This window comes from Chelonia mydas, chromosome 2, assembly GCF_015237465.2.
Source record: "Chelonia mydas isolate rCheMyd1 chromosome 2, rCheMyd1.pri.v2, whole genome shotgun sequence".
Taxonomy (NCBI): domain Eukaryota; kingdom Metazoa; phylum Chordata; order Testudines; family Cheloniidae; genus Chelonia; species Chelonia mydas.
The window spans coordinates 58,022,536-58,042,501 of NC_057850.1; the positions used below are offsets into that span (position 1 = coordinate 58,022,536).

The 19,966-nt window shown below is 39.1% G+C and overlaps 1 protein-coding gene across 11 annotated transcripts in view; it reads right to left on the reverse strand.

Annotated features, from left to right (window-relative positions):
* Nucleotides 1-530: 530 nt before the first annotated feature.
* The window catches only part of SULF1 (sulfatase 1), a 169,001-nt gene continuing 149,565 nt past the window's right edge, over nucleotides 531-19,966 (reverse strand). For 9 of the 11 annotated variants that reach the window (XM_043539517.1, XM_037892462.2, XM_037892460.2 and 6 more), the window contains one exon: nucleotides 531-2,923. In XM_043539517.1, coding sequence (XP_043395452.1) covers nucleotides 2,094-2,923 — 830 coding nt within the window. In that variant the 3' untranslated portion in view covers nucleotides 531-2,093. Of the gene's footprint in view, nucleotides 2,924-19,133; nucleotides 19,168-19,966 lie in introns of all 11 variants that reach the window. The other 2 variants (XM_037892464.2, XM_043539520.1) reach the window with 1 other exon arrangement.

A 19,966-nucleotide genomic window follows, 5' to 3' on the forward strand; every position in this document is an offset into this window, starting at 1 on the left:
TGTCAGTAGCTTAACTAAGCTCCTATAAAAGATAGGTCCACCCTCATAACTGGAGAAATGTCATTTGAGGCTACCAGCAAAACTCCTTCTTCACGATGGCATGATGTGGTCCATGCTGCTTAAACTCCCCATTACCAGCCTTGACCAGGATGCAGCCTGAAATGAAGGTTACTCTATATGGGGGAGAGACAAATGTAACTTATAGAGGCCATCACTGGAATGGGTGGGGAAACAAAGGGGCTTGATTCTGCAACCTTTACTCGTGTGGGCAGCCATTTATCATGCCATTTGTCTCCTTTACTTCAACTGGAGTAACGGTTTACTGCTTTGGGCACTAGCTACTTTGCAGCATCTCCGGTAGGAAAGATATATTCACAATCACCATGAATAATTTGTAACGACATTTTCTAAGCTTTTTCTCCATTTGTGGCTGGATTCTTAAGACAGTACATGTAATTAAATTAGAATTATTTTAAAAGGGTAAATTTACTATGAAAATGTGATTATGTGGACTTCTCTGAAGCAGGTAGAGTAGAACACCTTTTATTTCAAGAAATATTGCTTCTAGACTTCCCTGAAGCCAGAATTGTTCTATAAAAGTATCACAGAAATATTGTACAAGATTTAAAAAAAACCCACAGTTTTTATCCTAATAACTTGAAATCTATTTACAAATAGCATCATTCATGACCATAAATACGTTTGTTCTGTCATTCAGCCCCTGGCACATACATCAGATACACAGCTAGTTAATTTTAACATAGTCATAGAGTCCATCATAAAGACTGCTTCTTAAAATTATTAAAATCCTACTAAAAGAATCTGCTTTTAAAATAGTTCAACTTAAACACTTAAAGCAAAAGAACAAAATTTTAACCTGCAGTGCTTGCCATAGAATAGAAAGCCCACTAAGCTAAATAACATATAACAAAAGGAACTTTAGTGTGAATTGGAAATGGTGGCAATACATCTGTATGAGGTGATTCTTTTTATTTTATTTATTTGCTACTTATGTAAAAAAAAAAACTAAGAAAGATATTAAGTTACCAACAGTACAGATTTTCAAAGTCAATTTTGTATTATTCTTTAAAAATATTAAATGTTTGGTAAAATCCAGGAAAAAAAACCTTTAGAACACATTACAACAACAAAAGAGGTCTAGCCGACTACTCTGACCTCATGTATCTAAAATATGTAACTCTAATATGATTTTACCATTCCCTTTAATGCCTTTAAGAAAATATTTTAAAGTCACAATAATTTCTGAAAACATCAAGCTATTGTCCAGACTAATAAAACCAAAAATGGTGACAAAGCATACTCAACTCATAGAAACCTTTGTAAGGATATCAGCAAAAAAATCGAGAAAAAATCGTGGATTTTTAATACTGATGGTATCAATAAGTAGGGAAACAAGCCAATTTTAAAAAAAATCCTCATACAGTGAGCATCCATGAGTTCTACCTTTCTGAAAATACATTTCTGAAAGTCAAGGCAACAAACCATGCAATAGTTTCTGCTAAAATAATATTTGACCAATCTGTTTTCACAATCCGTGTGGTATCTCTTTCTTGTCAACCCATTTTATTATTTCACAATTACATGAAACAATGAGCAAACTAAGAACATGTACATGATCAGATTAATAAATGGTCTTGGAGACAGATTACAAAAGTGCAATATCATTTTACTCAAAAGTGTGACATGAAATTCCAGTGGTTAAAAATAATTTATCAAAAATACATTATGCAGATAGCATGTGTGGACTGAGACATTCATTTATATGGGACCTTTTGGAAACAGAAAAAGTAACTCTAAGGAAATCATTACTAGTCTAGGAAATGTGTGCATCATTGCACTATAAAGTTAACACTGTTTCTTTTTTAATACTGTGGGAACCTAGTTTCTCAATTAAGGAAAATTAGTGCGAAAGTATGTGTATATATGGAATAAACACACACACACACAGAGCGTTGGGCTCATTTCAGCTGCAAAATGTATCCGCAATAAACATGGAATGTCAGTTGTCATGATTACCATTACTAGTTTACTGATCAAAAATAGAGAGAGCCATATATGGTTTACAATTTGATCTAATTCAAGGAGAGTGGAGATGAGGCACTGCCTTCTACATTTAGGATTTTTGAAGTCTCTCCTTCAAAGTTATGTTCCATCTTTTCCAACATAGTCTCCATTTTCTGAGCCCTAATAGATGGATCCCTGATTGAGACATTTACAGCTTGATGACCAGTGGGTTCATCAGAACTCACAGGAAGGTATATCTGATCTTCAAAAATATCCTCTACTGGGTCACTGTCCTGGTGAGAGTCTTTCTGAAGAATGCTAACTGTCTGTAGAATGAAGCTATGCCCAGACTCCAGCTCTGTCAAACCATTTCCACTTAAATGCATTTCAAAACTGTCTAACTCTTTACCCTCCAACCACTTTTCAGCTTGATGATTTCTCCAGTGTGCAGAATTCAAACTCCTTTTCTCAGGAATATCATTATTTAATTCAAGTTTCCTCACTTGATTTAAAATTACAGTGCTCAAAGCTAGGGTTGCCAAGTCCGTTGGCACGATAGGCTGCAACTCTTCTGCAATCAGACCACTTGAGTCTTCGTCTGACTCGGCAGAGGTCAGTCCTCCCCAGGTAAATGGTAGAGGTGATTCATCCAAGTACCCATTGTTTCGAGCGGTTTTAGTTTTGTCTGTTTTATTTTGCTCAGAGTAACTGTTCAGCAGTGCAAACATTCTATCTAGATCCTTCAAGTAATTAGTCCAGTCATCCAGACTAAGTCTATAGTTGTATCTGTATTCGTACAAACTTTCATTCACACTGTATAAATCTTCCAGTCCTTGCCAGTCGATGTCCTCAGTGAAATTTGGCAGATTAGCCTTCCCATCCATCCCATAATTGTCCCCTGTTAAAAGAAAGAAAAAGGTCTGATGGGAACCACCACCTTAGAAAAGCATGTAAAGCTTCCACGTACATTTCTTTATTATTTAAAAGCAGTAACCATTCCTAACGTACTTGGCTAATGAGTATTGCACTCCGCATTTTCCATCAGCTCAGTAAATCGGCCCTAAAGGCTAAATTCTGATCTTGTGTGTGCACATGACCCTGCTGAGCACAAAGATACACATTCTGCCTTCAGCCACTCCCGCGTAACCACAGTGAAGTCAGTAGGAGAGCACGGGTGTAACTAAGAACAGACTCTGGTCCAGAGCGAACTTTATGCATACAGCCAAGGCCAAATCTGCCCCCCCCGGATACTGCAGATAGAGACAGCGAAATTGCTCCAATATACAAGCAATCCATTGGTCTTTCACAACTGTCACGAGTCCTTTAAAAAAAATGATCCACACTGGAACGGGGAATAAACAAAGCAACAATAAAATATAAATGGTAGGTCAATCCTGCAAGCCCTCAGCAAGTAGCTCTTCCATGAAGCGAATAGGAATTTGATGCATGGATATTTGGTGCATCTTGTAAGAGCTACCACTTCAAACTGATTGGCTGAATTCTTCCTTCAGATACACAAGAGGAAATTCTCTTTAATAAACAGCAGTTATAGATATGCTTGGAAGGATGCGATTTTTAAAAAAATCCGTAAATGTCCATTTCACCACACACACTGATGAAAAAAATACTAATCAAAATTCACAGAGAGGCAATGTAACAAAAGTACTGCTTGAGACCTTATTAGCGATTGATTCAAGGATATTTGCTTTGTATATTTTGATATGTGATGTTGATAGTTTGTGCTTTAAGTGTTATAAAACTTTAACTTTTTGAATCTCAAAGACATGGTCTTTAAATAATTATTGGGTTGTACCCCCTCCCCCCGTAATTTCCCTCAACTATGAACATATAAAATCAATAAAATTAAAAAAAATCCATAAAACATCAATATTATTCATCCATAATATTAAAGAAATAGAATTCTGCCAAGGCAAGTTATAAGGGATTTTTTTAAAAATTTTATTTTGTAAGCATGAATCTCAGTTGACAAGGGCACACAGATGAAAAGGCTTTGTAAAAGCTCTTCAGGTGAATTCAGTTATAAGACTAAGCAATTTTAAACCAGTAACTCATTTTGTGAAAAAGTATGCAGCATATAACTTTAGTGGTACAGCAGTTTAAAGCTTCTTTTTAAATTTAAAATCTATATTGCAATGTCTCTTTTTTTGGTTTGTTTTTTAAATGTTGATGGGAGAAGCCCTCCTGTTGATACAGCACTGCCAAGTCAGGGGTTAGGTTGGTATAATTGTGTCACACAGTGGTGTACATTTTTCACACCCCCTGAGCAATGTAGTTATACTGACGTAAATTTATAGTGTAGATCTGGTCTAAGAGGACGCTTTGGCCAGTAATGCAGGTCTGATGCTGCACTCTTTGCCAGAAAACCATGAACATCCTCAGACCCTTGCCTGGGAAAGGAGTGTCGTCACAAGTCCATAAACAGCAAGTCAGCTGGATTTTATGTTAGCTCATCCAAGAAAAAAAAGAAGACAAAACATTAAGGAAACCTCTCTCTGAAAGTATTTGACGTGATCAAAGTCCCCAAAATATATGCTGTAAAATGTACTACCCAAAGTGAGTGCAAAGTAGCATGAAATTTGTTTTATAACATGTAACATCCCTTATTGATGGGAACCTTAAACTCATTATATTTACTAAAAGGGCTCTGTTAAACTCTGTGGTTTAGCCCAGAAGAAAGAATACAGAAAAAGATAAAACAGACAATGGAAAATTCTTCCAAGGAAAGCAATGGAAATGTCCTCACTGGCAAGTTCTAAATAAAATTTAATAATGAATGACTGAAGATGGCTTACAGAAACTCTGATCCTACCACACTGCAGGTGGGATGGCCTAGATAACATTTTAGAAGTTCATTATAACAACATATATAATCCAGTAGTTTTATTTAATAGTTTTAATCCATATTGGATCCTCCATGCCACTAATGGATCCTTAGTCAATTTATTTCTTCTACTTTAACTTGCCCTCTCTGTTATTCACAAGGCTAAAGTTGGTATGTTATTCGTGGCACCAACTCCTCATGGATGGTTCCCTCTTCCTTATTCAAAGACCAAAATTATTTAAAAATATATCAATGTAAGATTCAATTTTTATAAATTCCATCAAATTAATGTATTGAATGTGATAAAATTTAAATGACTAAGCACTTCATTATTAATTAAATGAAATAAGAAATTGGGTTTTGACTGGTTGTACATGACAAAAGAAGTCTCAGGTCACCCTAAGTGACTCACCCTTGTGACCAGATTGTTCTAAAGGAGTTGGGACGTGCTACTCTAACACAAAGCTTTGTTCTTGTGCAATTTGCTGTGGAATGTCCCCAGACCCACTTCCATATTGTGGATGATGCTTTGATAAGCAAGTGATTTTTGAGCGGCTGTACATGACAAAATAAATCTCAGCTCACCCCAAGTGACACGTCCCTCTTCTGAAGTAGCTGGGACATTGCCACTAGCTGAGCCAAACTTCTGTTCCTGTGCAACATGCTGCATCATGTCACGCCCCCTTTCCATTTCCATGTTGTACATAGGGCTTGAATAAGGAGCTGGGTTTTGACTTGTTGGATGTGACAAAAGTAGTTTCAGATCCCACAAGTGGCATGGCTCTGTGACCATCAGGTTTTTCTGAGGGAGCTGGACATGCCAACTCCCCAGACCAACAGGTGACATGTCCCTTTGACTGGTATTTCATTGTGAAGAGATGAGGATATGCCACTTCCAGTGGTGAACCTTTACTTCTGGTCTGACAAATACATTACCCCATCTTTTGTGTGTTCTTTGTTAGTAAACATACAATCACGCATGTAAAAATCATCAAAAGTCAATATTCAGCCAACTTGTTGCAAACCCAGCTGCAATGTTTTCACAGAGATTATATGGTAGTCACAAATTAAGAAGTCTTTAGGAACTTTGGTTTGTTGTTAGATGAATTAAGAAAAGAAAAAATGAGTAAATGTATTGAAATTTGTTTAATTGTGTTACTGATATAAATCTTTTGTTAAGATTAGTAGGGTGTCTTTTGCTCATTACACAACAAAAATATGAAGACACTGCTTGGGCACAGTCGGCTCCCCAATAATCATGTTTATTAACTATATGCAAACGTACAAGGCTTAGCATAGTGCACTCTGCAGCTCTGAGTGGTTTCTGATGGCTTCTGAAATACAGAAAACAGTAAACATCACTAGCTTGCTTATAAGAATACTATCTGATTTCTGTATTGAACCAACTAGTGCTTTTAGTGTTGGTGTGAGATTCATACAGCATAAATGCGACATGGTACACTTACATGGAATTTGGAGAATTCTGTCTGTGGTTAAAATATCTCCACCGTTCTTTTCTTTTTAATTCCCAAATTCTACCATACTGTAGTAATGTGAGACCTGAGTTTGGCCAAGTTTGTGGAAACATACAAAATGGTTGCCGGTGTTGTATAACCCAACACTTTCGCTTTAATAAACTCTACTGTTTATGCAAGTAATTATGATGACTTCTATAGAATTAAGCCATAGTTGAAATGTTATTTTAAATACTAATGCTATATTCAGTGTACTTGGAAAAAAGCTACAGCAAGGGACCATGAAGGATTTGGGTGAGGGGGGGCAGGGGCATTTTCTTTTTTATCTGAACAGTCAGTGAATGATATTTGAAAAGACGCAGGTAACTCTTTAAGCCACATCCACCAAACTGCGTCTTGTTTTCTTTCAAGTAATTTGCTGTCAGCACAGAAATTTCTGATGGAACTAGCCGAAAGTAAATTTTGAATCTTTCTGTGATCAGACTTAACTGCAAGTGTAATGAGTAAGAGTCACCATTCATGAAATGGCATGTACTCACTTGATAATCTATCGCAAAAATGCAGCCGATGAAGTTAGCTGTAGCTCCCGAAAGCTTATGCTCAAATAAATTGGTTAGTCTCTAAGGTGCCACAAGTCCTCCTTTTCTTTTTGCGAATACAGACTAACACGGCTGCTACTCTGAAACCTGATAATCTATTTCACTTTGACTCTGCTATTGTAAAACAAGGAAAGAAGTTGCTATTTATTATAATACAAATATTTCACTGAATTGAGCAGCTGTTGCTGTTAGTGCTGGTGACACCTATATTTAAGCATTCCTGTGGATTTGTGCGATAAGACCTGATTTTGCACAGAAGGGAAGTTTCCTCACAAAACGCTGCACATAATTGCTGCAGAATTGGGTGCTGCTTGACTCCCCACAAGAAGGTTTTTACGGTCTGTAATCTTGATACAACCAGCTACTGCACCAAAAATCCACACGGAGAGGAAAATGAGATTCAGAGATTTTCAGGCCAGAAAGGACCATCAGATCAGCCAACCTCATCTCCAGCACAGCACACAGAATTTCATCCAGTTACCCTGTACTAAGCCCAGTAACCATATGTGCTTGACTAAAATATATCTTCTAGAATGGCATCCACTCGTGATTTAAAGACATACATAGATGGAGAATACACCACTTCCGTTGGCAGTTTGTTCCAATTTATGCTAAATTCTTTATCAACCAAACTGGCAATGTCATCAAAGAATGTTTGTTCAACAAAACCTTTTTTTCATAAAACCATGTTGACTGGAATTAATTATATTCCTATTCTTTAGCAATTATCAGCTTTTCCATTATCTGACTGGGATTGCGGTCAGGCTAACTTGCCTACAGTTACCCAAATCATATCACTTGCACTTTTTGAACATTGGAACAACATTACCACCCTTCCCATCTTGTGGAATGTCCCTGGTATTTCAAAAATAACATGGGTTGTCCAAAGATCTCTATAGCCAATTCTTTTTGGACTCTTGGGTTCAAGTTATTAGGGCCTGCTGACAAGCTAGAAAATAGTTAATCAGCCTCATGTGATTTGAATACATCATACTGCTTCATTCCAAATACCAAACAGAAATATTTATTAAATACTCTCTGCATTATTATTAAAAATTTACCATCTCCATCTGGTAATGTGCCTATACCCCTATGCCATTGGTAGGATTTCTTTAGTTCCTAATATTCTTAAAAATTTCCCAACTTAGCCCTGCTAGTCATGGATTTTTCCCTGATGTCTTTAGCTTCCCTTATCAATTTTCATAACTTCTAATATATATTGAGTGCTATTTTCCCCTTTTCCTTATATCATACATTGTTTGTTTTTTAGTTTCTAATTGCTGCCTCCACTTCAACACTGAATCGGGATGGACTTTTAACCAAAGCTGTCCTCTCTTGAATGTGGAAGTATGGTTGTTTGTCCATCTAAAACTCTTCTTCAAGAACTCCCAATTTTCAATCACATTTTTCTGCCTAATTTTTTTCTCCCAATCAATTTCACTCATAATTGTCCTGAGCTGGGGAGATTAGTCCTCTTGAGCACTAAGTATATATATGACTGGTTGGGACTTTTTGCCCATATTAAATGTAATCAGGTCATGAGCACTAGTCCTTAGGCAACCTCCACCATCCAGGCTAGTGATTAATTTATCTTCATCTGTCATAATGAGGATGAAAATAGAGTTACTTCATGTTGAGTGCAATACCTTTTGTGTTATAAAATTATTTATAATTTTTAATAACTGGAATGATGTTTTATTAGTGGCTTCATGAGACCTCCAGAATATGTTTCCCAAATTGAACACCCCAAGAATAGCACTATTAGCTCAGTGGTTTGAGCACTGGCCTGCTAAACCCAGGGTTGTGAGTTCAATCCTTGAGGGGGCCATTTGGGATCTGGGGCAAAAACTGGGGGATTGGTCCTGCTTTGAGCAGGGGGCTGGACTAGATGATCCCCTGAGGTCCCTTCCAACCCTGATATTCTATGATTCTATGATCTGTCAGTAAGGAATAACTCGTCTTGTTCTCTGGTTGGATTTGGCAGACTGTAGCAGACCCCCACCACACCCTGCCCTGGGGTTTGTTAATTAGCATAATGAGCCGAATGCATTCTAGGTCCTGTGGGTCTGAGTTATCAATAACTCTAAAACAGGTAGTCGTGTTTTTTATGTAGCGTGCCACCTCTCCACCCTCAATACCCATTCTAATCCTCCTGAACAGGTTATAACCAATTACATGAACTGTCCTACCAGGTTTCAGTGATTCCAATTAAAAATTTTTTTCCTCATCAATGAGAGTTTCTAAGTCCCCTTACTTGTTACACAGACTCCTAGTTTTGGTACATAAGCAACTGAAAAATTCTCCTGACATTCTTTGCCACATTAGTTCAATTTGTTCATGACATTCTGAGTTTTGGTTTTGTACTGAATTTGCCTCCTTGGCACCCTCTCAGTGCATTGGTAGTTTAATGCCCAACTATTTGCTCCAGTTAGTCTCCAAACAAGAAGGTTAGCCCCTACCTGTGAGATTTAGGACTTCCTGTTTGTACAGCCAGCTCTCCAACTGAAATGTGGTCCAGTGTTCAACAAAACCAAAACTTCAGCCTCACATCGGTCATGCAGTCAACTGTTCACCTCCAGTACTTTCTGCCTTCTCTCACTTATTGGACTGGTAAGATGTCTGGGAAGATCACTTGGACTTTCCTTTTCTTCCACTCTCTTCCAAGATGCCTGAGGTCTTCTATAATCTGTGCAGTTCCATGTGATGCTGTATCATTGGTTCCAATGTGTATCATCCTCAGTGGAGACTTACCAGACAATTTTTCACTGTCTAATTCTGCTGTCACAGCTCATATCTTCCCTCTAGTCCAGTGGTTCCCAAACTTGTTCCACCGCTTGTGCAGGGGCCGGTTTGTTTACCTGCCGCGTCTGCAGGTTCGGTCGGTCGCGGCTCCCAGTGGCCGCGGTTTGCTGCTCCAGGCCAATGGGAGCTGCTGGAAGTGGCAGCCAATACGTCCCTCGGCCCACACCGCTTTCAGCAGCTCCCATTGGCCTGGAGCAGTGAACCGTGACCACTGGGAGCCGCGATCGGCCGAACCTGCGGATGCGGCAAGTAAATAAACCGGTCCAGCCCACCAGGGGCTTTCCCTGCACAAGCGGCAGAACAAGTTTGGGAACCACTACTCTAGACAGATATAACCACATCCTATAGTTCCTGTGTCCTTTGCTGAATTCTCCGTCCGCTCTTCTTAATATGGAGTTATTGATGATGATTATTTGTATTCTTAGGATGGTTAAAGAACCTCTCTTGGTTCCTGCTTATTTCATACGACAAGGACACCCATCAGTATGTCCCCTGTAGCTTTCTGTTCCATTCATAGAATCATAGAATATCAGGGTTGGAAGGGACCTCAGGATGTCATCTAGTCCAACCCCTGGCTCAAAGCAGGACCAATCCCCAAATAAATCATCCCAGCCAGGGCTTTGTCAAGCCTGATCCTAAAAACTTCAAAGGAAGGAGATTCCACCACCTCCCTAGGTAACGCATTGCAGTGCTTCACTACCTTCCTAGTGAAAAAGTTTTTCCTAATATCCAACCTAAACCCCCCCTACTGCAACTTGAGACCATTACTCCTTGTTCTGTCATCTGCTACCACTGAGAACAGTTTAGATCCATCCTCTTTGGAACCCCCTTTCAGGTAGTTGAAAGCAGCTATCAAATCCCCCCTCATTCTTCTCTTCCGCAGACTAAACAATCCCAGTTCCCTCAGCCTCTCCTCATAAGTCATGTGTTCCAGTCCCCTAATCATTTTTGTTGCTCTCCACTGGACTCTTTCCAATTTTTCCACATCCTTCTTGCAGTGTGGGGCCCAAAACTGGACACAGTACTCCAGATGAGGCCTCACCAATGTCGAATAGAGGGGGAACACATCCCTCGATCTGCTGGCAATGCCCCTACTTATGCCCCAAAATGTCGTTAGCTTTCTTGGCAACAAGGGCACACTGTTGACTCATATCCAGCTTCTCGTCCACTATAACCCCTAGGTCCTTTTCTGCAGAACTGCTGCCGAGCCATTCGGTCCCTACTCTGTAGCGGTGCATGGGCTTCTTCCGTCCTAAGTGCAGGACTCTGCACTTGTCCTTGTTGAACCTCATCAGATTTCTTTTGGCCCAATCCTCTAATTTGTCTAGGGCGCTCTGTACCCTATCCCTACCCTCCAGTGTATCTACCTCTCCTCCCAGTTTAGTGTCATCTGCAAACTTGCTGAGGATGCAGTCCACGCCATCCTCCAGATCATTAATGAAGATATTGTACAAAACCGGCCCCAAGAATGACCCTTGGGGGCACTCCACTTGATACCGGCTGCCAACTAGACATGGAGCCATTGATCACTACCCGTTGAGCCTGACAGTCTAGCCAGCTTTCTATCAACCTTATAGTCCATTCATCCAGCCCACATGTCTTTAACTTGCTGGCAAGAATACTGTGGGAGACAGTGTCATAAGCTTTGCTAAAGTCAAGGAATAACAGGTCCACTGCTTTCCCCTCATCCACTGAGCCAGTTATCTCATCATAGAATGCAATTAGTTTAGTCAGGCATGACTTGCCCTTGGTGAATCCATGCTGACTGTTCCTGATCACTTTCTTCTCCTCAAAGTGCTTCAGAATTGATTCCTTGAGGACATGCTCCATGACTTTTCCAGGGACAGAGGTGAGGCTGACTGGCCTGTAGTTCCTGGGTCCTCCTCCTTCCCTTTTTTAAAGATGGGCACTACATTAGCCTTTTTAGGTAAGGTACAGGCATAAGTTAAGGCAGAAAAGCAATAAGCCTACAGGTCTGAGGCCTGTAAGACAATAGCTTAGCTAAACAAGGCATAAGGCCCAAAGGCCTTAGCATAAACAGCTAACAAGAAGTAACCCTAGATCATAAGATATCACAAGATATAATGCTGTACTGACTAAACTGCCAACAGGTAACCACAAGATACTAGTTTATACCAGTTTGGGATATTTTAAGTTAGGAACATCAGCAGATGTCTGACCACAAGAGTGTCATGGTAACTAATTGATGTACATGTTAACAAGCTTGAGGTAAAAGCCCTAATAATCTATAGGAGAAGGGCACCCCAACAATAGTAGCATGAGGAACTACAAATTAGGAAAAGGGATCGAAACTCCTATGGAATATGCTTTAGGTATAGTGGTGTCAGCGTAACACATTATAAAAGTCGTATCCCAGCTTGTGTGCCTCGTGAGATGTAACTCTTGGGAGATGCCAGGATAACAAGCACTGGTGATGGTGAGAAAGATGATGAGGATAACTAATACTTTTGCAAGGGATGGTGAGAGCATATGGCTGTTCAGATGCACATTCTGTATTACTCTATCTACCTTGCTGAGTTAGAGTGTTTGTAACTTGTTAATTGAAAACAGAAGGTTTTTCCTAATTGTGAGTGTTGCAACTATGCATGTTGGGGCTCCCAACTAAGCTTTAATTTTAATAACCCTGGGCCTGATCTTGGGACAAGAACCTACAAAACCTCAAAAAGAAAAGGAGTACTTGTGGCATCTTAGAGACTAACAAATTTATTTGAGCATAAGCTTTCATGAGCTACAGCTCACTTCATCGGATGCTTATGCTCAAATAAATTTGTTAGTCTCTAAGGTGCCACAAGTACTCCTTTTCTTTTTGCGAATACAGACTAACACGGCTGCTACTCTGAAACCTACAAAACCTCAGTGTGTTAACTGGGAATTCTTAAGTAGTCAATATAAATTAATACACGATCAATAGATTAGGTAACATTTGCCATGTAGAGCCAGTAAACATCCAGCTCCTTATTCAAGCCCTACATACAATATGGAAGTAGACATGTGACAGGGACATGACACGTGAATGCATATTGCTCAAGAACAAAGCTTCAGGCTGGCGACTGCTCCTTCGGAACAGTCTAACAGTCATGGGGACAAGTCATCTGGAGGGACTCGAAACATATTTTGTCACATACAGCAAGTCAAAACCCAGCTCCTTATTCAAACCCTGCCATGCAATACTAACGTGGGGTGGTGGCAGACGCATAGCAATGTATTTCGCAGGAATAAAGCCTGGGGTCATCTGGTGGCATATCCTGACTACTTCAGAAGAGTATAATGATCACATAGACTTGTTACTTGGGGTGACTTGAGGCATATTTGTTATATTCATACACTCAAAATTCAGCTCCTTATCAGAACACCATCCACAATCTAGAAGTGGGGTGGAGGGGTCACACTTCACAGCATATTGCACAGCAATGAAGCTTCGGGTCAGACATTGCAATATCCCAGCTGCTTCAGAAGAGTACAATGGTCACAGCTATGTGTCACTTGGGGTGACGCGAGGCACATTATGTCACATACAGGCAGTCAAACTCCATATACAAAATGGAAGTCTGGCCAGGATGTCACAATTCACATCATATCACACAAGAATGAAGCTTCAGATCAATGAGTGGCGTGTCCCTGCTCCTTCAGAACTGTGCAGTTATCATAAGGACTTGTAATTTGGGGTAACCTGAGGACATGTTTTGTCACAGACAGCCAGTCAAAACCCAGCTTCTTATTGGATTATTCAATTAATACATAAATTAACAAATTAGAATTTTACATATTTATAACATTCAATCACATTCATTTGATGACATTTCTAAACATTTCATCTTACATGGATGTATTTTTCAATAACTTTGGTTTTTGAATAAGAAACTGGGAAAACAACCAGCTTCCCCCTCATCTCATATTCTCATGTTTCACATAGGCCAGAGGAGACTGGACGTAGCTACCTATTCCTTCACAGCTTTTACTCTTTGCTTCACTGCTAGCTTTGAGAGTTTGTAAGAAGAAGCACAGTCCACTACACTGTAGCAGTGCCAAGAGATGAAAAGTCTGGCTTGGAAAAACACTCATGAGGTTCTTTGTTTGCTAATTTGGGGCTCGAGCCTACTCCATTGGAGTCAAGGAGAGTTTGGGCATTGACTCCTCCAATGGAAAGTGCTTGAATCTTACACATAAATTGGCCTTCCTTCACTTAACATAACTACATAAAAATGGAAATATTTTAACTTTTCTAATAGTATCTTCTAAAAAATATATCCTTTCTTTAAAAATTGGTGTGCTAGCTCCTATTTTAACACTCCCACCCCCAGTGCTCATTTGTCTCCATGGTCCTATGTTTCAATTTAGTAGCCCTACCACTAATTGACAAATTCCTTACAACAGAAAATCCTCTCTGGCTGGACTAGTTGTGTTTACTGGTTCTGGTGAGTGAGCAGGGGGAGAGTAAAGTTGTGTTAGTCTTCTTTCTGAAAGAGATGTAAGGAAATCAGCCACAATGAAAGAAACATTGAATGGTCATGTGAGAGCCATCCTTATAAAGCAAAATAAAGTGACAATGACTTTCTGCCTGCAAAAAAGTACATTATAAAGGATTCAAAGAAGAAAGCTAATTTCTTTCTTAAAGAAAAAAAGGCATGTGGCACATCTTAACATTTTTCTTATCAAGCGTCACGATGCACTAAAAGCATCTATTAAAATAATGAGGTGAACAAACTGAACTGAGCAGTTATAATAAAGTTCCAAGAGCAATTTTTTTTTCCAAAATGCAGGAACTAGATTCTGATACTCAAAACATTTTCCTGCAATGTTACAATCAATGATGGCCAAAGCCAAGCTGTAGACAATGGGCTGGCAAGAACCTGAATTTCATAAAGAAACACATCAAATATTCTCATGAACACAACAAGGTAACTCTGTGTAAATTAGCAATTCTTGTAATACTTCCCCTTCCTAAAATGATTGACCTGATTCTACCCATGAACGTAAGAATTACACTTCAGCTTCAACTTAAAGCCTAACAGGAGTTGTGACATACATTGCTGTAAATAGTGGATCCACCAGACACAGGAATCGCAAGGACTGTATCATCCTGAGGCCTGAAATAGCAACCATACAGCCCAGGCAAGAGTATGTGGATATTTTTAACCAGGACCATCACAGAACCGCTTCTGCAGCACATAGCTTGGTTATTCAGACTGTGTGCTAGAGGCAGGATTTGCCCAAGATGTTCAAACTCTCTCCGGGTGCCCTGGAGAGTTAAACAAAGTTTAATTTATATTTATTTACAGTATTAATCAACGGTTACATTTTAACTCTGTCATTCTCCGTTGGTAAGGCATGGAAGAAAAATGTGCCTGAAAATTATACATCGGATTCTCTGTTGCATTCGCCTTACACTGGGCAGAGCAGCAAAGAGGCTTAAGGGAGCCTGTCATAGCTCCCTGTTTCCTTTCCTGGCCCCAAGTACAGATTAAAGCATCCAGAGGGCTGCTTTAAAATATGTCTGATGGCTATGGTCCACTAGGGATCATACGCCAGCTGGGGATTGTTGGAGCATATTGTACTCGGGCCACACACCTGCCACACTCCTGCACTAGGCATTGAGGGGATGGAAAGATGGAAGACAGACAACCTCAGCAAGAGACTTGAAGAAGGTTTCTGCTCTCTTTGCACTGCCTGAGTGGTACAAAGAGAATTGAGTGGGGCATGAATCTGGTCCCTTATCTTATAGGCATAACTGCCATCAAACTATTTAAGGAAGTATTTTGGAAACGCCAGTGTTCTTCTATCAATTCTTTGTATAGATGGATAAATAGTTACATTAACCCCCCCCCTCCTCCCCAGGTCTATGGTAGTAAATGGCTGTGACCGTACTTCACAGAAGTTGCCATCTTTGTTGTGAACCAATTAACTGTAAGGAAGACATGTTTTCAATAGGAAAACCACTCAACTTAGGCAAGTTTTGACATATATTTTAATTCCAGGAGTAAGTGCAGGTATTGGGGTGGGTGGTGGTGGTTGTTTTTCTATTTTAATTCAATTCACTGTTTGTTTCCTGTAAGCAAATGTAATCTGGAGTTGTAGATAAAGATAGGCCAAGTCAGGGAACCTTATATCTAATGTTCTGGTTCACTGCTAAGTGGCATGCCCCACTTGGACAGTGCAGTGTGGCAATAGCCACACTTCCCACCTATGAGTGGAAATGTATCCTCCTATTCCCTTCAGAATCCTCCAGACAAAACCCTAGAAACCAGACTTTGTGCTTGGGGCATGAATTTAATCCCTAGAGTAGCTCAAGGCAAAAAACATCCATTGTCGGCAAATCTGTACCTCGCTCTCCCAACTCACACCATACAGTGTATCAGTTTAGTTCATATCCCACATTATACCCCCACTTCACTGGCTACTGAAACTAGGCCTGCAAAGTCTCTCTTGGTTCGTTAGTGTATTAACAGATATGATTATGAGAACATCAGCCTGCTGGTTAAATGTGGATTTCTGAAAAACGATAAGAAACAAAACCCAATAATGAAAAGCTCACTGAGAACTTATAGGCCTACAAAACTGCAACATTGTAAACACAGAGATCTATTTTCCCATCAACATTCTGGTGACTTTCTTGTGGGGAAAAGAGGCTAGATGAGGTAATAAGAGGGACGCACCATTAATAAAAGTTACCCTTAGAACTCTCCAGTGCATCAACTTAAGTACAGAGACTACAATAATTACAATTTTACTATGCTGTTATAGTAGCACAATCATTTCATCAGGGATCTAATTGCCAAATGACATACTATTCTGCATGATATATAGAGAAACAAATTGATATACTGAAAATCCCATTGCCAACTAGCCAAACAAGTCTCATTTCAGGGCCATGATGGCAGCAGAAGCTGTTTAACAGCAGCCAGGAAGTGCAACTTTTTGTAATATATAGGAAAAACAGAATAACTTATACTGCAGTTTAACCAACAAGGAATGCAATATTCCCATTTCCTAAAATGAGGGCATGCTGATTTGGTAAGCGACTTATTTCAGGCACTGTAAACCCACAACTCAAGAATGAACTTGAGAGGTTTCATAAATTGAGATAAAAGTGTAAAGGAAAAATAGAAAAATGTTTCCCCCTGCAATAAATCAAATCTTGTTAAAAATAAACACAGAGAAGGAAAATAGGGAAAAATTGTATATGATTAATAAGGAAGTGCTTTTGTTTATAAAGTATTTTGCATTTTATCAGATAAACAGACTAAGACCCAATGTAGAAAAATGCTGCTAAGGCTAGATACATAAACACACATGTTGGGATTCTCTTCTCAAACATTACTCAAGCTGTTATTCATGGCTGAGATTCCTTGAAGCTTCCTAAGGAATTTGGATACTCACATCCCATTAAGAATAATGGCAAATGGACATCAAAATCCCGAGGCAGCTTGGAAAGTCCCAGCCTGTGTGTATAGCTCATGGTTACTCTGGGCAGCTATTTATGTGGAGTCAAGATCTGCCCTTCAATGCACATGTGGCGCACAGAGGTCCCATAACAGGTGCTTCCTGAATGCATCCACGGGTAGAAATGGGCATGCAGTGTTCATTCTCTACATAGGCATTAAACAAACTGTACTGTGTTCTGTGTGGACATATATGCCTGCAGCCACAACACAGCTAATATGGTTGTACTGGCCGTAAATCAACACATTTAGTTGTGTGTTAAATTCTGAACTAAAGTATTTAAATACTCAATACATGTAAGCTGAGCTACTAAGCAGGCCCACATAATACCCAAGCAGTATTTTAAGAGACTCACAACAGCATGGAGCTGCATCCTTTTTAATTCTGCACAGTTTTGGTACATGAAGAATAGGTTCCTCTCGGAGATTCCTTTCAAAGATTACTAAGAAATGGTTAAGGTTTCTTTTATAAATGTCACATATTCACAGAGTCCAAAGGGTCTGAACCAAAACTTTGGACACAAAATCCTTTGACCTTTGGGAATCTCTGTATGGACCTGCGCTTTACAGGTCAGTATTATTTTAATTGTGTTACACCTATTACTCTTCCCAATAGAATCATTTTAAACAAGTTGGTGAATGGTTAGAATGATTTCACTACTAGACTTCATGACAAGATGTAATATAATGATATATGGTGCCATATTATTTCATGCAGCCCTACAACATAAAAATTCCATCTCTGTTAGATGTAAAGTTAAAGGTAGCAATAAAAATGCTTGCAAGAAAGTCTTCATATGAGAGATTAAAAAGGATGGTTTTATTTTTTAAAATAAAACTAACAGAATCCAAGAATCTCATTCTCCCTTTGTAGTAAATAACTGTTTCTCATCAGGCTTTAGCAAGAAATGCACAAAACTGTGAAATAACATGAGGTTTCACAGAACAGCTCATCATATCCTCAGTCATGAAACTACACAATTGGGAAAGTACAAACTTGGCTCTACGGGGAAACAGCTGCTTAAGTTAGAGATTTATAAAATATCAAGATGCATGATTTTATTTGTTTCCTGACTCCTGTGTTTGATACACAGAGCTAACAATCACACACTCTTTGCTCTCCCCATAAAATGGACCATTTATACAACTGTAGTCTCCTGAGACCCAGTTATGCCCTCACTTACACTGGTGTAAATGACGAGTAATTCCAACAAAGTGAATGAAGCTGAAAAGGTGTAAAACTGATGGAAAATGAGAACAGAACCAAGCCCAAATATCCGGGATCATTTTCTACCATTAATTCTACACTTAACCTGTAGAGTGGACAATGCAGCAGATACCAATACAGCGATGTTATGACTTCAGCTTTCTCAGTGTCTCTGTCCCTTTTTCTGCTCTCTCCCTGAATCTGTTTTCCCCACTCATAGCAGGGAGTGGTGTGCATACAGTATGCTTACCTACAGCAACCCCACCCCTAATTCAACCTCATCCAATGCCCATTGAAGTTAGTGGGAATATAGCTATTGACTTCAATGAGTGCTTGCTCAGGCCCTTGGAGTATAGATAAATCAGAGATTATATTTAAACACATTTGTTTTACATTTACAAAGCAGCTGTATAGTCTTCTTAAATAAAAAACACCACTTTGTTCTTTTTGCATAGATTCCCAATATAAGCATATAAGAAATACAGGCATGGAATAATTAAAATGAGCTGCATGAAGTCTTGCCATGACACTGAGCTAAGTTAAATGCAGAATGGCAGATCTAATAACCAATGGCCAAGTTCAGTGGAGAATATTGTTAGAAAATGCATGCACCAAAAGCTATGTCGTTTGCAACATGGCAGGATACAGACATTAGTTGAAATGGACTGGATCATGCAATTATTTGGAAAGAAGCTGCTGAGGAGAATAAAAAAGTGTGGATACCTGTGTGGATCATAGCTTCCTCCATCTTTATTTCCTGATATAGGAAAATACAAGAGTAACTTTTGTTAGTGTTTAGAACTTGTAAAAACCATTCACAATGTAGTTTCCATGCACAGCATCTAATCCTAAAAAGAAATGTATTTGTGTTAAATATAGACAGAGCTGCAGTCCAACAAAAGTTTCCTAAAAGATGTGTTCAAAGAATTGAAAAAATCCCACAAAAATCAGATTAGAAGTGATAAATTAAGAGAATTTTCATGGAGAAAAGAGAGAAAAATAAAGAAGCAATGGCATAAAATATGAAGAGAATATTCCTGTAAAAGCACACTTTAAGGTCACCCAAAATGAAGTGCAACAAATTCCAGATAAGTGAAGTATAAATATCACTTAATTTTTTTTAAATTCAGGAACATTTGTAAAGGACTTCTCATATCTTGCTCTCCTTAAACACAGCAGGGACATCTGTCCATTAAAAGTTTGCAACATACATTCTTGGTAGAGTTTGCAGTTAATCACTCCTTGGTGGGGACGCTATTGGGAAGCAAAGACTAACAAAATTAATCCTGTAGGAGAGAATGGAAACAAAGTCCTACAAAGCTATCTAGAGTGTAATTAAGCAGCATTAGCATGTTCTTCTATTATTTTTTAGTGTAATGGCTTGGTCACCTTCCTGCCCAATACTTTGTAATATCCATCTATAGTAACCCTACATATCTGCAATACATTCATAATGCTGTATACACAATTAACTGCCAGGTTTTCAGAGAGAGAGAGAAAGAGAGAGAGAGAGTTGTAATTGATCCACTTAGTAATTAAGAAAACAAAAGACACCC